The 20,254-nt window shown below is 39.1% G+C and overlaps 1 protein-coding gene across 1 annotated transcript in view; it reads right to left on the bottom strand.

The window, feature by feature from the left end:
• PAPSS1 (3'-phosphoadenosine 5'-phosphosulfate synthase 1) overlaps positions 1-20,254 on the bottom strand; it is an 84,347-nt gene that overhangs the window by 32,952 nt on the left and 31,141 nt on the right. Inside the window, exons 7-10 of the mRNA XM_006918896.3 lie at positions 19,215-19,326; positions 17,353-17,558; positions 14,166-14,301; positions 1,757-2,025 (exon numbers count right to left, since the gene is read on the bottom strand). Coding sequence (XP_006918958.1) covers positions 1,757-2,025; positions 14,166-14,301; positions 17,353-17,558; positions 19,215-19,326 — 723 coding nt within the window. The remainder of the gene's footprint in view (positions 1-1,756; positions 2,026-14,165; positions 14,302-17,352; positions 17,559-19,214; positions 19,327-20,254) is intronic.

Here is a 20,254-nt window from a genome sequence, read left to right on the forward strand (position 1 = left end):
CTCTTAATGAGTTTTTAATCATAAGCCCATTACTGATTTTAAACTCATTTGGGTCATTTCCCATCGAAAGCCATTTATCTCCTAATTCTGGAGAACTTCAGAACAAATGATTTCCTTAAAATGATGATGATGATGATGAATAAGAAGAGAGCACCAAAGGAGAGGTTGGAGAACCACTATAACAAAATTATTAACTTTATTTCCAAAACAATTTAGTAACTCTTTGAGATGTAAAAACTAAAGGGCACAGTGGTCTCTAGGAAACTCAAAGGGCTATCACTGCCCAACTCTTACAAACGCTCTACACCCACAAAGACGGAAGGATATGAGGCCTATTACTAATGTGGAAGTTCTAATGCATTATTTTGGCTGGATCCAAGAGAAGAGCCAAATACATTTTAATATTTCAGCTTGTTGTGACTGCAGTTTTTTTGTTTGCCTGTTTTATTTTTGTTGTTTTTTTTTGGGGGGGGTCTTTGTTTTTTTTTGGATAAAGAGGTAACAGACTGTACAACCCCACAACTAAACTCTAATAAAATGTTTTAGGTTTGTTCTCAAAGAATAGCCAAACACGTTTGGATTTCCTTTTAAATTTTGGATTTTTTTTTTTTTTTTTGGAGGAAAACATCACAGAGCACATACAACTAAATTATTTAATCCTTTCTAAAAGGATTTGCCTCCTAGATAAATTTGACTAAGTAAATTCATCTCCCTTCAAAGTGAGGATGAAAAAGAATGCATTAACAATGTGCCGTTTATTCTTTATCTTAAACTCATCAAGAAGCTGGCTAGAATTTCCCACACCCTGTGTTTTAGGTCATTCACTGATTTAGTCATTATACAACTAAATTATTTAATCCTTTCTAAAAGGATTTGCCTCCTAGATAAATTTGACTAAGTAAATTCATCTCCCTTCAAAGTGGGGATGAAAAAGAATGCATTAATAATGTGCCATTTATTCTTTATCTTAAACTCATCAAGAAGCTGGCTAGAATTTCCCACACCCTGTGTTTTAGGTCATTCACTGATTTAGTCATTCATTCAACAAACATTTTTTGAAAGCTTACTCTGCCTTGAAGCAAAACCTAATTAGGTCTACTTTATATATGGTTATAAAAAGATCTCAAAATATCCCTTTTCCTTCTGACCCCTAAGTAGAACTCCAGAAGCTTCCCAACCCAACATCAAGAAGCAATTTTACTTCCTGAGTCTATTAAACTCCAGTCCTTCACAAAAGAACAAATGAAGAATGTCTCCTGAATGCTCTTTTTTTTTAAGATACCACACTTTTCTTCCTACAAAAATATCTTTGGCCTTTCCAAAATTCAGAAGGAAAAATCAGACCAAGTCTGTCCCTTGAGAAGAGTAACTTAGGACTTGGTTAAAGGGATAAGACAGATGTTGTCAGAGCTGTGTCTGTAGCATGGCCAGAAGTTAAAAAGAGGCACCAGTGTCACACCTTCCCGAGCTCGCCAAGCCCTCTGTGTGCAGAGAACTTTCTCCACAATTGGGACCAAGTACTGCAATAAGAGCAGGGGAAGCATGCCCCCGCCTGCCCTTTCCCAGGAAGGCTACCTCTGGGGGGCCACCCCTAGGGAGCATCCCTGACAGAGCAGGAGAGTACTCCAGGCACTCCTAATGTTTGCAAGACCTACAGAGCAGAGAAAAATCAATAGACAAGTCTGTGGTTAACACCAGCTGTGTTAATAAGAGTGGTTTCAACAGTGCTGCAGTGAAAATCTGGAAAGCAGTCTACCTCTGTCGGTCCAGCATACATCATGGGTGATGGGAAGATGGCCACCACTGTTGTTTCGGGATTCAGGACGCCTTCCTCCAGCACTGCGGCATGCTGCTTCATACGCCACATTAGAGGAACGTCATCATCCTTTGTCCAGCCACCGAGAGGGTGAAGAAGAAGGACAGGGCGCCGGTAGCCCCTCTCTAGAAGTTGCTTATGGGTGTCTTGCATTAACAGAGCATGTCCATTGTGCACTGGGTTACGTAATTGAAATGCAAAGACAGCATCTGAAAAGAGAGAATTTCTAGTTAAGAGGAGCATGTTTCCAACAGATTACCTTGCAAAGATAAACAATTCTTAAAGCTCGAAGTTTAGGATGAAGGAGACATATGTTCTCAGAATCAAAAACTGGTGAAAAACATGTACTACTTTGACCATTCAGGCCAAGGCAACATGAGCTGGGGATGTGTAACATAGCAGTGATGGGTTTATAACAATTACTTTCTGCATTCGTGGGAAACCTGAGAATAACAAGCAGACCTTCTGGGCATAACATCCTGGTTCAGCTGCTTACATGGATATAAATTCTTGGTCAATCCTTCCATGGGACCTAAGACACTTCTTTACTAAAAGAAGACAATACGATAGAGAAATGTGTAGTTCAAAAAGTTTACCTACTATCCAAATATGCTCATTTACACTGATTACTTTGCTTGACTGTTACCCTGTTATTCTGTGATGCCGGGTCAAGATTCTGGATTACAGTTTAGCAACACCAATATCCCTTACAAGGGCCACCATTTCTCAAAACGATGAAAACTGCTAGATTAATTAACTGCTAGATTAGGCTGGTTAACTCTGTATCGCCAGCTTACAACCCTGACTTCATTCCTACTTGGGGCTTGCTGTTTATTAGACCTTTCTTAGAAGACATGGCTATTTGGGGTCATAGAGCAATTTCACAGAACAGAGCGAAAATCCAGACGGGGACCTCTGTATTATATTGCCTTTACAACATCTGGTACAGCACCATGCCGTGTTGACCCAAAGTTGACTCAAAGAAAACATCTCCCCCACCCCCTTAATAATATGAAGTCAAATTGTACGTCTTCTCCAGTCTGTTAATTCTGACCCTCTTCTACTCCATGACAGAAGACCCAGGAGGAAAGCTGCAGCACCCTATTTGAAAAGGATTTTTTAGTTTTTTGGCTACATTCTGTGATATTTCAAGATTTATAACATTATCATTATGCTTTGAAGTTCCTCAAGTCACCTCATTATACATGAACAAGAAATCGCTGATATGACATAATGTACAAAGAAAAAGAAAGTCTTGATATAAAAATATGAATGCTTAAAAGTATTCTGCTTTCAGGAGATGGGAGGAGGGAGTCAGATCTGAAAGTTTTTCTATCCTTCTGAATTCACTTCAAATTTTGTTTTACATATATTCAAGCAAGATTCCAAAGATAACAAGATTCCAAAACATCCCATTTGATCATCAAATAGAACTCCAGAATTCCCCCCCACCAACTAAGATTAAGAAGCAATGTTACTACCTGACTCTATTATACTCCATTTCTTCAAAAAAGGAACAGATGAAGAATGTCTCCTGAATATATGAGTACTAATTCCTCCATTTAGGGGACTAATGCCTGAATTTAATCTACCATACTGATTCTGGCCTAAATTTCATCACTTGGTTTAGTTTTCTTGCCTCTCTCTTCAACACATGCTATGCTTTCTTTATAAACAGGCTTGAATCACAGCAGAGACACTTACTAAGCATTAATGAATCCTACTCCTGGGCTGATGTGAGTTGCTGCCATGATGAGAAGGTCAGGGGTGGGGAGAAGTGGGGTGGTTCAGGCTTACACCATGGGGACAAAAGAGGACACTGGCCCAACGCAAGCCTGCAGCACCAAGGCCAAGGAGACACCTGTGTGGTTCAGGCCAAAAGGGGCCATGAAGACAGCCTGTTTGATGCGGAGACTGTTTACAACAGGGAGGTAGATATTAAGGATAACGGCAGCCCGAATTCTCACTGTAGGAGTAGGAAGGCATAAACACAGAAAAGAGAAAGGCTAAAACAGACTATGTGGTGTTGAATTAGGATTGACAGTAGTGTGACCTCATGGTTTTCAGCTATTTTGAGTCTACATATATATGTTCAAACGTACATTTCTTAGTGCTGGTCCTACAAGCAGCAACTACATGGTGGCCATAAGCAAAACTAAAGTCCAAATTTTGCATTCTAAAAACCATTCCCCATATAAGTAAACCAGGGCTCCTTGGCAAAGAAGTTGACTCTAGGGCTTGGGCAATGAAAAAACTGTAAGTTTTCATTTCATGTCACTGTCGATAGGTTCTGCAACATTAAGTGAAATGATGTATCAGGAAACCAATTTTACCACAGGCTAATTGATAGAAATGAGAGTTAAGGTCCTACGGCATCTCATCATTATAACGCAACGATGTTGAACAAAATGTTATTCAAAGATCTACACAACATGAACTGGAACATCTTTCGTGTCATAAAGAAAAGAAGTATTCAAAGAATGATGGAGACATGTCTGAAGGATACAGCAACCAGTCTGGCAAACTCAGGAGAAGCTAAACATCACAGTAAATAATAGTAGTGGATTGCAACCCACTGAGTAAAATAGGAATCTGTGAGTCCATAAAAAAATTAAATAAATGAATAAACCAATGGAGGAAAAATGGAAATTCTACCTTATGGTAGAAGGTTAACTAATAAATGTAGAAGAAATGAAGGAACTGGAAAATCACCATTTGGCAGAATTTGCAGTGTGCTAAAACTAGCAGGCAAAAGTCTGACGATGATGGAATATTTACAATCTAAAATCTCTCCCCCAAAATTCTTGTTAGTAAACCAAAATAACTAGTTGACTTTACAGCAGAAAAACCTGGTAAACACAATCTTAAGTGATAAAAGTTACCTTAAAATAAGTTAACATCATCTGTAATAAGACAAATCAAAACTGTGAGCTACCAAATATGATATACTGAAAATTCAGCATTGCTTCCTACAGTATTCTTCATCAAAAATGTGTCAGCTGAATCTAATCATGAGGAAACAGCAGATAAACTCAACTGAGAGACAGTCAACAAAATAGATGACTTGTAAAAGACACAAGAAGAGTAAGTGACTGTTTCAGACTGAAGGAGAATGACAGCCTGAACCACAAAGGAGAAGTGGCAAAGAGAAGACTTTATTTTTGTTGCTGGTTTCTCTGTAAAGGATATTATAAGAACGATGGCATGATTTGAATGGAGTACACAGATTAATAATACTACATCAGTGTTATTTTCCTGAGTTTGAGGAGCATATTGCAGTTAGATAGGAGATTGTCCTTATTTTTAGGAAATACTAAAGGGTAATGAGTCATCGTGTCTTTGACTTTCGAATAGACTGAGAAAGCACATTATGTTAATAATTATGGAATCTAGGTAAAGACCATATGGGATTTCTTGGGACTATTCTAATAATTTTTCTGGAAATTTAAAATTATTTCAAAATAAAAAGTTAAAAAACAAAGTAAATTATGACAAGAGACATATGAACCAATTACAATGTATGGATCTTATTTAGATCCTGATTCAAACTGTAAAAGAAAAATGTGACTACTATGAAATTAGTAGAAATTTGAACACTGACTGGTTAATAATATTAAGAAACTATTATTATGGTGTAAGTGCAAAAGTGGTATGTATCATGGTTGTGCTTTTTAAAGTCTTTACCTTTAAGAAACATGTACTGAAATATTTAGATGAAAGACATGGAGTCTGAGATTGGCTTCAAAATAACAAGCAGGTGGGATGGGGTACAAATGAAACAAGCTAAGAGTTGACAACGACTGCCTCTGGCTTAGCGGTGCATAGGGATTCATTATACTACTATCTCTACTTATACATATAAGTAGATGTTTGAAATTTTTCATAATAACGAATTTTAAAAGAGAGATGCACGGTACTAGAAGCAGCATTGCTTTGGAATAGGATATTTATGGGTTCAAATCACAGAAAGGACTACCAGTTGTTAGCCATCAACTGTGGCCTTTAAGGATCGACTTTCACTTTCTACATCTTTAAAATGCGGATGATACGAAGGTTATTATTATGAAGATAAAATAACATAAAGTACCCAGCATGGTGAGACACACACTGCGGTTACTCAATAAATCAGTTTCATAAAACGATTCATTCTTTCAAAAAAATCTAAAAATTCATGGCAATAAATTGAACTCACTGTTCCACTGGTTGCTTAAAGTCCACTCCAGTACAAACTACTCTCCCAGCGAGTGTTTCTAAGATGAGGCATGTTAGTGCTGTGCTGGAGGATACACAGCCTGTGTCCTCTGTTTAATCAGGAACAGGCACCTATCTTTGAATAAGACCTCTAGTTAATACATCTCAGGTGTATGATGACTACATTCCTAGACTTCAATCAGGTCAAATCTGATTCTGTAAAATCGCCATTTAGCAAGATTATTTATATGACAGGATATGCAAAAGGAAACATAAAAAATAAATTCTGTCTCAAATACACATATTTGACAGACTCTAATAATTTATCTATCCAGGCTTTCTTTCCAAGAAGAATTAATCTCGCTCCACACTGGACATTTAACAGATAAAGTTAAGATGGATGACTTATTAAAAGTTCACATTAGAAACATATAAAGGATTTCACTGCCAAAATTTCTTCCAGGTAGACTTCTTCCCTTACTATCAGTTCCACTCAAAAATCCAATGACCATTTGATCTGTCTGCCCATTCTTCCTTGCCAACAGAACCAGATCTTTCTTAAACTTTAGTGTTCTCAATCCTTTATAACTATTTATCAATGAATTACACAAATGGCTTTAACTGTCTGTAGTTCCAGGCTGTATTTTCATCCCTGCCATCTGGTTTCTTCACTAGAGAACTTCCGCGGATGAACAATGTAACAGGAGTACCTGATCCAATGGAAGCTACATTCCCAGGGTATTCACCCAACTAACATAACCCAGATGTATCACTATTAAATTTTCCTCTGTCAATTTTCCATCCAGAATAAAAGAATAATAGACCGCAATGGGCCTGGGGCCATTGATACTTACAACTTTCATTAATTTCATTAATGTCTCACATTCTCATCCCCATTTCCGAAAGGACAGTGATTTCCTCCATTGTCACACCATAATCAGTGTAAAATAGTTGCCTTTTCACTTGTAATTCCTTTATGGCTTAGTTCAAGGCTGCTTTACCTAAGATTATGGTTTCAACTGTTTGAAATGGGAGATGATTTACAAGATGACTGAGATTTAGTATCAATATTTATGACTTCCATTTCTTTCTAGCCCTCTGTACCCCTGTTCCTGGGAAAGAACAAGGTATTCTATCATCTTGACTTATAGAAAGTATACTACAAAGCTGCTGACACCCAGCATAAAAGCAAACGTGTTCCTTAAAGAGCCAGAGTGAATATTTTAGGCTTTGCAGGCTATGGGGTTCCTGCAGCAACTCAGCCCGCTGTTAGTAGTACAAAAAGAGCCACAGACAATGCATAAACAAGTGTATGTGGCTATTTTCCAATAAAACTTAATTTACAAAAATGCAGTAGGCCAGATTCTGCCTACAGGCTGTAGTTTACCAGCCTCTGAAAGACAAGTGAAATGTGACTGATAGAAGTAAAAACAGCATTCTCACCAAGCCAGCTGGTGTGAGCAAAAGTGTGGAGGCAGAAAAGCAGAGATGTGTCTGAGGAACACAGGATCATCCATTTCGTCAGAGACAGATCTAAGTCCTGGCATAAGGTTATCATGCAGAATTTTGAATGCCAGGCTAGGAAGGGTCTTGCGTGCCCAGTGGGGGTTGTGAGTTAAACAGTAATGTCTTACAGAAAATTAGTCTAATAGGACTGGGCAGGATTGAGGTGGGGGACAGTAGAGGGTAACTGGGCAGAGAGCAGGGACAGCAAAATCAGGAGATGATTGCTGCTGAGGAGCAAGTTCCCACAGTTCCATATAAAATAAAACTCCCCCCAACTCTTCCATTCTCTCTACCCACTTACTATCCCTCCCTCAGGATACGGAAGGGCTCATCTGACAGACACAACCTACACACTGGTGAATGGGGTTGCACTGTGGCAACAGCAAAGACAGAGACACTGCCTCAAAACCACCCCCTCCCTCTTCCTGCTCCCAGGAGCCTGAGGTCACTGGGCAGGAATCTTAGTGACTAGTAAATCTGCGTCCGCTGACCGAAACTCTCCCCTGAGCTCCAGACCATCCCTTCTACTGCCTCTCAGTGCTCCAGGGGCACCTCAGATTTGACTCCTCCCAGCCTCCGTGAGCATCACTGGTCCTCCCCAGCCTCTGAGAGCACCAGAACCATTACCCATCTCAGACTCTGAGACCCCTTCCTCACTCTCCTCCTCCACAGGCTATGATTCGCTTGTTCCCTAGATCTCACTTGCAACTCCACTTTCTTTACTACCGATGCAACGTCAGCCCTTCACCACTTCTTCATGGGACTTGTCTGTCCGCTAACCGGTCTGGCGCCCCCATCCGGCCTCCACACAGCTGCCATGGCAGGCAGGGAAGAAATCAGTCTGGGACAAGATAAAAATTCCGTTTAGATATGCTGTCCTGAGGCCAGAGTGAAACTGGTCCTTCCCCCAGGAGCTTACGACCTAGTCAGAGAAAGATAAGCAAACACTCACTAACCAGAATAAAAATAAATACCCAAAGGAATACCACACTATCTTCAACTGGAACACGACATAATCAGATCTTTGTTTTCAGAAGATAAGTCTGGTGATGCTGTGAAGGATGAAGTGATGAAAGAAAAGAATGGGACTATCAAATCTTCGGTGATGGAAAGAAACCTAACTGTGGACGGTGAACGCACAACGCAACATACATACGCCTTACTGTTCAATTGTACACCTGAAACTTACTGGATTTCATGAACCAATGTCACCATAATAAAATTTTTTTTTTTTAAATGGGACTAGATTCATTCATTCAACCAATTCCAACTCCAGCCAAATCCAAAAGGCACTTTCTCATTTTAAATGCTCCTGACCTCTCCACTGCCCCTGACATTTAAAAAAACAAACAAAACAAACAACAAAAAAAAACACTACCCCACTGCCTTCTGCCACCCATGGCACTAACCTTTTCTATTTCATCTGCGTCTTTACCTTTTTTTTTTTTAAAGTAAAAACCATGAAACACTGAAGAAAGTTTTTTAGGGGGGAAAAAATCACCCACAAATACACTATCCTCATATCTGTTTTTGTTTTTTTTGCATAGTCTCCTAGTTGTTCTCCTTATGCACACATTTTTATGCAGTTCTAATCAGATATATATGATATTTTATATTCTGTCTGCCCATTTTGGTCTCATCACCTGTTTCGACATCTTGTAGCTCTCTCAGAGCAACAGGGTTCATTGCTGGGTCCTATGAAATTCTTTCTTTACATATTCATTCAAGAAACTCACCCTTTGCCTGGATCCAATTACTATGCACATACAGATGGCTTCTGTTAGCTGCATCTCTAAGTCCTGACCTTCCGATTCAGCAGTTTAGAGACATTACTGAAAACATTTCAATATACACTGCTCATGACTGCTGTACTTCCCCTCATTTCTTCCACCTTCACTATTACTGGCACATCTCAAGCCAAACGCAGGTCTACACAAAGGAGTAGCCGGTAGTACAGGTTCTCTCCCTCTCCTCTGGATTGGACACATTGTAATCCAGGAGCCAACACACTGTGGAAACAAGCACGGCCCGACCGACCCTTTGCTTCCAGTGGGTGGAGGGGATAAAAGAAAATAGAGAAAGTTCTCCTGAGCAAGTGCTGATGTGTGACAGGGCAAGGACACAGCAACCACTAGCATTTCCTGATGGTGGGAAGAGGGTGAACGCTGCCTCCCAGGATCAAGTTGGACATGGGTCACTCAATCCAGTACCACGGCATCAATCACTTGTGCGGCACCGTGCAAAGAACTTGGGTTGGACCCCTGCTCTGCAATTTCTCAGCCGAGAGCCCACGGACAACTTCAACTATCCCGGCGCGGCCGTTTCCAGCAGCAAATAAGGTGATGAGCAGGAAAGTGCTCCTACCTCCTAGTCACTCTCTTCCCAGATTTCTCAGAACTGTGCTTGGCTCTCCAGCCCACACTCAGAGCCCTGGTGTGCATCCCAACCACTAAACCCCAAATTATAACATCTTCCTGCTTCCCTGCTTTCAATTTCTTCTTTGTGAAACTGTCCTACATACAGCAGTAATTAATAAGTCTCCTTTTCCAGTCCTACTTGAGCTGTAATATCTGCCACATTATCTACCCCAGAGCTCTAAAAACAGGCATTTCTGATTTTCCCTAAATCAAGATAGTAGCTAAACAAGAGAGTATTGACATATTTCTAGAGTTGTTAGGGAGGGGTGTGGTGTGTGTGTGTGCGTGCACACGTGAGCACACATACATGCACACACACATGCACGTTAAAGTTTGTTTTTGTAGGAGTTTTTGAAGAAATCTGGAAGTAAGAAAGACTTTGATCACCCTGCCTTTCGCTGGACTGTCATAAATTCCCAGTATTTCTTTTACTTAAACTGCTTACGAAGAAAAATTTCATTAAGACAGAGACAGACCACTTGAGTAAATATGAACATATTAATTAGAATGCCTCACAAACAGGAATTCATACCTCAATGTATGCAGCGATTATTTTTCATTCCCAAGATTAGAAATGTTTTCAAATTAAAATAAAAAATAATGTGGAATATAAAGCTTTTTGCCAACTGGGCTCTGTGCCTGTGCCTATGCATGTGTGTGTCTGGGGTTGGGCACTATATCCCGCCTCAGTGATGGGAGACATGAGCAAGCACTGGAGGATGGGGGGAGACGAAGCTTGCAAGAGCTCTTGCCAGTAGCACCCTGCCTCGGACTGTGATTCTGGCTGTACCTAGATCCCCTACAACCAGCTTCTGCCTCCGGGCCCTTCCTCACAGCTCCAACTCCTCTTTCCTGGCTTCAGAAACAGTTTCCTTCCCATGCCCTTTCAGAAGTGGTAACACTACCCAAAAGTGCTAATCCCTGGATGCCTCAACATTCCTTGTGGATTCCCTCAACCCTGACCACCTTTCTTTAAATGTTCACTTTGTTAAATTATGTTCAGAGCCTGTTCTGAGCGTGCCTTGACTGACAGAGGCTTTCCTCACCCAACCCCTGATCACATTATCTCCAGCTCACTGCCATTTACGGTCAAGAAAGCCTACTGTCTTCATAGACAGGCTATCTGCTCTGGCCTAAGATACCCATCTAATGTCTCAATCTATTCATTTGAAATATACTTTTCAGTTCAACACCTTTACAAAGCTTTCTTCAATTTATTCAACACTGTGCTATCATATACTAGCTTGAAAGAAATTATGTCAAGTTTTTCCTTTATAACCCGGCAAGACACCAGTGTTCTGTGTGTAATAAATACTGACTGGCTGGCTCTTACTGGGTTTAAGTAAAATTCATTCTTTCTTTCCAAGACAGTAATCAACCATCAGTGATTCAAAGAATCTGTCATCTGGAATCGAGTCAATTTGCAGCCACCAATGTAGGTATTAAAAACCTCTCAGTCTCTCCAGCTACAGAAAAGTCTGAGAACAGCAAAACCGATCATACTGATGTGCACAGGACAATAGCCTATCAGTGATAATCAAAGTGCTTCTTCTAAAATGAGGGAAGGAGAAGGAGGGAGAGGTAAGAAAAAAAAAAACCTAGGTAAAAGAAAAAATAAACATTCCTCATTTTCTCTCCCTTGAACTGTTTCATACACATCAACAGATGATTTGATATTAGCCTACCAAAAGAGTGAACAAGAACTACAAAGGACACTCCTTAGTCTGTTGCTTATTTGCCTTAGTCTAAAATGGACAAGTAAACTAAATAACACTCCATGATCTTTGTTGTCCAATATAAGGCTAATAACTGGCGTTGAGCTACTTTAAACAAAGTTGCAATCACTCATTATGCAACAATTTCTCTAACTGATTTAAAATGTTTGGCTCATGAAGAAGACTGTAAAACAGATGTAATATTAAAGTCCCTAATTATGAATGATAATTCTCCGATAAGACTCCTCTACAGAGCCAACAATTAATTCACTAACATGAATTTTAAATATGAATTTGAATGCTGGCAAAATATTAAAGTAAATGAGGTCGTTTCAGCAAGTCCTCCACTAAACATGTTTCTGTTCACCAAGAGAAAAAAAAAAGTCTACATGTAAAAAAAAACGATCAAATGCTCTGGTTGCAAATAAAAGAAGACCCAACTAGACGTGCCTTAAATAATTCAAACATTCATTAGGTCTTTGAATAAGAAATCCAGAGATAGAGAAGTCCAGGGTTGGATCAGAAACTCAAACAGGATAAGATTCTCATGGATTCTCATGAATACAAAACAGCTGCCAGAGCTCCAAACACAGTATCCCGACATGACAGTATCCATAGCACTTCCTGCTTGGCAGAGAGGTATGGGAAAAATGACTTTATGCTTGAAATCATTTTCTTGTTAGGAAGGAAAATCTTTTCTAGAAGCCCCTCTCTCTGATATCTCAATGACCAGAACTGACTTAAATGTGGACCCTTAAATCACACATTGACAAAAGAGAGTGAAGTGCCACCACTGACTTACATCAAGCATGATATATTCCCCTGTGACTGGGCCCCAAAAATGTTAGCAAGAAACAAGATCAGTAAGCTGCTGTATAGGCAGGCAAGCACCACGTAAGTGTAGCATTCGGAGAAAATTCCTGCACAAGTAGTTTAAGCCAAATATTTGCTTCAAATTTTGAGAGTCAAGTTCAGAAAGGGGTAGGGTGGGGAATCCTACATTCAAATACCCTACAGGGACCAAGCAAGAAATGTGAATGGAGGAGGCAGGCTGGGTGGGAACTGTGGACCTCTGAAGAGTGTGTGGTCCACCCAAGGCCTCCAGTTCTTAATCTTATCATATCAGCAGACTACAGCAGAGCTTAAAAATAACCGTATTCTTTTTCTAACCTTCACACCAATACAGATAAAACTAGTTTTAGACTCATATAACAGAAATTACAACACCTTAAACTCTTACTATGTGTCAGGTACTATTTACAGTGCCTTAAGCATCTTCTCTCATTTCACTTTCTACAGTAAAATCTTAGGTGTTAGGTACCATCATTATCCTCACTTTTACAGCTGAGAGAACTGTGCCTTAGAAATGAAAGCAATTTCCCACGACCACATAACTAGCAGGTGGTGAAGCAGGGGACAGTGTGTACAGGACTCCAAACCAGGATCTGGAGTTCAGGGAGGCTGAACACAACTAATGAAATGGTGCTCTTGCATTGATTTCTATAGTCATTTGAGAGGGTGGCTTCTGGTTGACAAATACGGCTTGATAGCCCGCTATTTCTTTCAAAAGCAACCACATTCACCTGACTTTTCTTAGCCATATCCGCCTGACTTCTACACAGAAAATATTTTAAAAAGTAGCACCAGTGCTCAGGGCTTAACCATTTCTGTAGAGGATGAGAATTAATTAGTAGCATGATTGTAAGATGCTTCAAATTCTTCAGATCTTAAAAACAATGAATACTGTTGCCTGACATGGCACCTTGAACTTGTGAGTGTAGGGAGAAAGATTATGGGAGCACCAGTGTAAACACATCACTCACCTATCTCTGTGTGAAAGACCTGCAAACAGCAGACATCTGATATAAAAGCCTGTCCTGGAGTACTTTATAATATATAAGACAGTATTATAAAGGACAGTATCTATAGATTCTCTACTCGTACTATTCTATTTCATCCTAATGCAGAAATTTGAAACTATTAACCTGCTCTCCAACAACCTTTTCTGCTATTTGTTTAGTGTCTCTCTCTTCTCCAATGTAAACTCCTATCTTATTTATTTATAGATTTCAGCACTTGGCACTCCAGCATATAAAGATGTACAACAAACATTTGTTGAATGAATAGCAAACATGATAAAAGTCCTGTTGTTCTATTATTTTCTGCAGTGATACATTCCACTCATATAAGACATTCTGAGAGATAAAAAACATTGATATGAGTGAGCTCTTCAAATAATTTCTCTTCCATAGTTCCATTTAGCTTTTACTTTCACAAACAAAAGGTCAATTTGTTATCAGCATAACAAATAAAAAATAATGTCAGATCAAGCTATACCAATACAACAAAACAACACAGACTTTAGATCGACTGCCTTACCTTACATATTTCATTGCTATATTTACCTTTACTCATCATTCTGTTTTACATTTGTAAGTGTTGGAAAAATCTTCTAGAACTCTCCACATCAAGCAGGGAACCCAAACAGTCTCATTTTAGATAATTAAGTCCATGTCTTACCAGCATTCATATCTTTAAATTTCTGCTTTAGCTCAGTAGGAGTAAAACGATACTGATCAAGACCATCATTCCAATAAATTCGGTCCAGGACTTGAAGATCTCCTCCAATCAGCCAATCTCCTTGTTCCATAACCATCTAATGGGAAGAAAAGAAATTTTTTTCTTTTTTTTTTAAATTTATTAAGTTTATTAGGGGTGACACTGATTAATAACATTATGTAAGTTTCAAGTGCACAATTCGAAAATAATTGTTTTAAACAGAAACCAAGAGCAAAATGAGTAAGAACATTTCTCTGATGCAAGGTAAACTACTACTTTCATCTCAAGGTCAGTGGTAAATCTGTTTGTCTTATCAACTCAATTGGGATTAAAGATGCTACAGAATCAATATATTTTATAATTTCTCAAAAGACTTTGAAACAACTATTAAATTTATATACAAAAGACAAATGAAACCACCATGAAAAATTATGACTTTCTAAGTAGCAGAAATATTCTTTTTATCATTGTTGTATGATGACAAATCTGTAAACCTGGGTCAACTCACCTTCTGTGTTCTCCAATCCTAAACTTTTGAGCAGTTAAAGTAATGATGGAGTTGGACACAAAGTCACGCCTTCCAATCTCCACACCACATCAAACTGCTTACAACTTCTCTATCCTCTTTGCCTGCATCTGGGAGGAGATATTATCCTCTAGGACGTGTCCAGGCTCACAGAGCAGCCCCAGCTCACCCTTTCCCCAGGCCGCTTCAGTTTCTGTGCTAACAATGTACCTAGATTGCTGCAGTCACTTCCTGCCTGGTCTCCTCACTAGAAGGTCTGTCTCCATCCATCAAACCACTCATTCAATGACTATTTACTGAGTAACTGGTATGGGTCAGGGCCTGCACTAGGCATTGCGAAATACAGCAGAAAACAAGAAAGAGAAAGACTTTCTTTAATGGAGCTTCCGTTGCAGTGGGGGAAAGAGAGGGGAAAACAGAGAACTATCAACTGGTAACAACTGCTACAGAGGAAATAAACAAGGCACTGGAACACAGCACCCAGGGCATACAGTGAATAACGCTTTAGAAAAAGGAGGCAGTGAGGCCTCTTTGAGGAAGGTGACATTTAACCTGAGATGATAAAAAGGAACCAGTCATGGAGGGAAAGTATTTTAGGCAGAAGGACAGCAAGTACAAAGTTCTGTCTCTGAGAAACAGGAAGAAGGCTAATGTGGCTAGAAAGTCAGAAAAGGTCAAAGCAAGGACAAGAACAGAGCCAGAGTACAAGAGATCAGGAGTAAGAAGGCCAGGCCACAGGCCACACAGGGCCTCGCAGGCCACAGGCACTTAGGTTTTATTTTAATTACAATGAGCAGCCACTGGAGAGTTTTAAATGGTGCAGTGGCTGGCTCAGATTTATATTTTTAAAAAACTCACTCTGGCTGCTCTGAGGAGTACAGTGGATATGAGAGGAAGCAGGAGTCCAGCCAGGAGACGATCCCAACAGTGTAGCCTAGAGACATGGATGGTACTGGTCGGGGAGCAGGGGAAGCATGGACATCCTGCAAAGACAACCAGGCTAAGGTCCTCGAAGCACCACTCTGTGGTCTCCTCATGCTCCAAACCTGCGTGTGTCCTCTCAGTTCTCTCTAAGCATGTAGTGTAGTAAAAATAGCACAACAGACCTAAGATAGATTCTAATCCTGACTCCTAACTACTGCCTCTGCAGCTCTGGGCAAGTGACACCCGCTCTAAGACTCCTCAGGATAAAGAAAACCATCTTGTCTGCCTCCAAGGACCAAAATACTAAAACGTGGTCTGGAAAGCATAAATACATGTAAATTGTTATTATAACTTAACAAAGTCTTAACATCTTATCGTAGAATGCTAGGACCTCCATCTTTCCAGGGTCCTCTCTCCCAGTTGACAACCAGTTATTTCTCAAACACACTGAATCTTTGCTCTTCTTGCTCCGTAAGCCTTTTCTCACAGTTCCCTCCTATCCAAACCCTACTGATTCCTTCGGCTGCAGACCGATACCAACCAAAACTAAGACGTCTTAGAGATCACTCTGAAAGAATGGCACAAAATATAAACAGCACTCGCATTTGTTGAGTGATTAAAAAAATAAATGTCTCCTCCACTGAATTAATATAAAAGTACTCTGTAGTGGTACAGGCTACATAGTATGTGAAGTTCTCCATACAGCAATAATGATCACCTACTATGATTAGGGAAGATGGCTTTGAAGCCCAGAGTAATTTCGATCCAAATCAGACCCTTATCCCACCTATTAACTGCATAATTTTAGTCAAGACATTTATCCCCTATAAGTCTCAACCTCTCCATACGTAAGATGGATGCTACCCATGCCATAAGTTTGCTTTGTGGCTTAAAGAATTTACATGAGCATGTTCTGTAAACTATGTTGTTAATAATAACTGTAGAACTGTAATGTTGAAAGAATGTCTGACACCATCACTAGCTTAACCTCTTTATTTCCTAAGACAATATATCCCCTATTTTAAAAAAATGTATCACTTTTTTGTCCTTCATAAGACAATGAGATTCAGTACATTTCCATGATCTAAACAGATGTTATAGATATTTTCTAGATAAAGCTACTAAAATTCCACTTAAATTAACTTCTTTCAGAGTTCCAAGTCCAGTTTAAAATGCTTAACAACTTATAGAAATTTGACTTAAGAAATAAAATTTCACACACAATACATAAAATACATGAGACGCTCTGGATAGACTAATTATATTTCACTGCTTTCATACTGGAAACACAATGTTCATTTAAAAACCCACAGTAGATAAAACCACCCTGCCATGGTGGTTTTAGCCCCCTAAACCTCACATCCTACCTGTAAGCACTTGATTAATGTCTGAGGCACCACAAACAGCAGGAGCTCCAAGAGTTTAAAGACTGTGCTTGCCGTGTCTATCAGCCCTATATTCCCAGCACCAGCATCTAGCTCAGTGCCTACTGTACAACAGATAGTTAAAAAGTATTTGTTGAACAAATATTTATCTGGACCAAAATGACAAGACCATATGCTCATCACACTAATCTAAGATCCAGTCTCGATTCTGCAAAACATTAACAATTCTAATGGAATAGTAAATATACAGGTATTGTCTACACTTTAGCACAAACATTATTTGTCAATCAATGCAGCAAAGTTTGTTCGGGACCTTGATGTATGGGTGGTTCTTGCATGTCGTTCCCCACTGTCGGGCACAGCGCTCCTCCTTCCTGTGCTCAAAAAACTCTGGATTGCGAAGAATAGCCACACGACGGCCCTCATACATCAGAGCAAATGCTGTACAGCCATCCAGCCTCTCTTTATCTTCATGAGTAGCTGACAGAACTATAGGCACTGACAAGTTAATGACACCCCCTGCATGGTACAAAAGAACACAGAAGACACAGCTTGGATTATTCAATAGACCTAAAGCATCCACATTTCACTTCAGTGGACACTTCAAATAATAAAAGATGTGTGGGTCCAGTGGCAGTGTCCAGTTGGTGCCTAGCACAGAAAATCAGGAGGGAGAACAAGTAACAACCCCAGAGGTTAAAAAAAAAAAAAAAAAGGCAAAAATTAAGAGAATCAACACTGTGTGTAGCAATACTCACAACAATTCATGAAACTGTCTTTTGGGGAAAAACTATGGTATAGAATCACAGAAGTAAAAGAAACTGTTTAACAAGGAAGAATCAAGTGGTTAAGTCTAACGCCACCAAAAATATACCTCCAATATATGAATAAGACAAAGAACTATGTTTCAGGGCCTTTTCAAGAAAAAATTAAATCCTCACTGAAAACTACATTTTGAGTAGCAAGCTGGTTAAGTAAACTTTAGTATCCTTGAGACAGGAAGACAAAAACACCCAAAAATATTTTTTTTCTTCTCATTTTTAATCAGAATTGAACTGATGTCAGCTATCACTGGCCAAAAAACACAGGCAGTAAGTAACCAGTGCTCTATTTAAACCAAAATATGTTCCAGTGAGACTAAAGGCACATTCACAGTTCCCAAGTTTTCATGCTCTAAAGCTTTTTTTCCTACTTATTGTGCACAGTTTAGAAAAATAAAATGCACAATGCACTCTAAAACTCCTTTGTGAATTGTATTTACATGCCGAATAGAAACCATATTTTTCTAGGAAATCGTGACAACTTCTTTGGGCGAAAAGAAGTCAACAAAATCAATGATAACTGCTTGGCCATTTTAAAATTACAACTTCTAGGTACAGTTCAAAATGAAAATTAATAGGTAGATTTATGTCAAATCCAAGACTGATCCATTACTCAAAAGTCAGTCCACAAAGACTTTGCCATTCGTCCCAAGGAAGAAATTCAAAATGCAGTATTTAATCCTTATGTGCTTATGACAGTTTCTCAAGAAGATTAGGAATTACATTTCCTAATACCCATTTCACTCCTCGTTTAAAGAAGTCGTAATACATAAAAAGGTATAGCAACTTAGTAGGATTCTGAGACATTTAACAATATTTTCTTTAATATGCTAAGTTAATCTTACCAACAGTATACAAATTTAAGTTAGCTGGATTGTAATTACAATATAGTGAACATCAATGTCTTTGGCATTTTTTTTTTTTTTTTTTAGTGTTTTAAAAGAACAAGAAGACTATCCTTTTAACCACCTACTTCAGGACTCCTTAACTTGGACTCCCTATTAGAACACCTGGCTTTAGTAAGCACAGACTTCAGTATAGCAAAATTTAGTAAGTATGTGTACTTTTCGGGAAGAAGTTTTCTGCCATGATTAGATAGATACAGCATATGAAAACTGTATTTGCTTTTTAAATCCATTGCAGCCCTAACCCCCAGGTTTTCCTTCTTCCCCTGCAATAAATCACAATCAGGGAAACAAAAAAATGGAAAACAGATCTCACTATCCACTTAAAATGTTCAATACTGATATAACTTAGTCTTAAAATGATGTCACCACTGTTTTCTATAAATAGTTATGAATCCCTGTAATTTCTCTTCCACACTCCACGTACTATTGAATGTAAACTGTCTTACCATCCAGAAGACAATCAAAATGAAGACACTGCAAGTATTCCCTCTCTCTCATGAAGCCATTCAGTGGGGTTGCCCAACCTTCTGCCAAAACCTGCACCCACTGCATATCCACCTGGTAAATGAGAACAAAATGAACAAAAGTGGTAATGGCCTTTAGGAGTTTAATTTTGAAAGCAATGGAAACAAACATCTCAAGAATAATTATAGGTTATACAAATCTAATAAAGGGGATTTAGGAAAATACACATTTCTCCTAATAAATTTAAATAACATTAGGCTGCAAGCATTTCCAGTGAGGATAGAGCCTCTCAAACCAATGGTTCTCAGATGTTACTATGTATCAGAAACCTCTGAAAGGCTTATTAAAATAAAGATTGCTCCACCCCCTTTCTGATTCAGTTGGTTTCCTGCAGGGCCCAAGAATTTGCATTTTTAACAGGTTCTCAGAAAATGCTGACAATGATGGTCTGAAAACTATACTCTGATAACCACTGTCCTAAACTAAAACAAATGTCAGGTAAAAATAGTTACCAAAAAATGTCCTCACCAATGACAGAGTACCTTTCATTTTACAAAGATCTTGAATTTTAAGATTTCTAGTGTATCCCATCAGAACGTTAAGCAGTGGTCCCCAACATTTTTGGCACGAAGGACCTGTGCTGCTATGAGAATCTAATCTGACGATCTGAGGTGGAGCTGAAGCGGTGATGCTAGCGCTGGGGAGTGGCTACAAATACAGATGAAGTTTCACTCACTCATCCACCACTCACATCTGTCCCCTGGGGGTTGGGGACCTCTGTGTTAGAATTGATAATTTACGAATCATTAACGTAAGCTGGATATGCTCATTTTTCAACTGGGTACTGTATATATAAATATTCTCAAACGAAAAAAGATGAAGGATCCGGCCAACTAGTGTGCAGGAAAATGTAGCTTATTATTTATTCCCAAAGTAGGCTGAACAATGTTTCCACTGAAAAATCAAATAATGGTAAGATACTCCTCTTCTTCGATTCACAGGAAATATTATATTTATGCAC

The sequence above is a fragment of the Pteropus alecto genome, unplaced genomic scaffold (genome assembly GCF_000325575.1).
Source record: "Pteropus alecto unplaced genomic scaffold, ASM32557v1 scaffold5, whole genome shotgun sequence".
Taxonomy (NCBI): domain Eukaryota; kingdom Metazoa; phylum Chordata; class Mammalia; order Chiroptera; family Pteropodidae; genus Pteropus; species Pteropus alecto.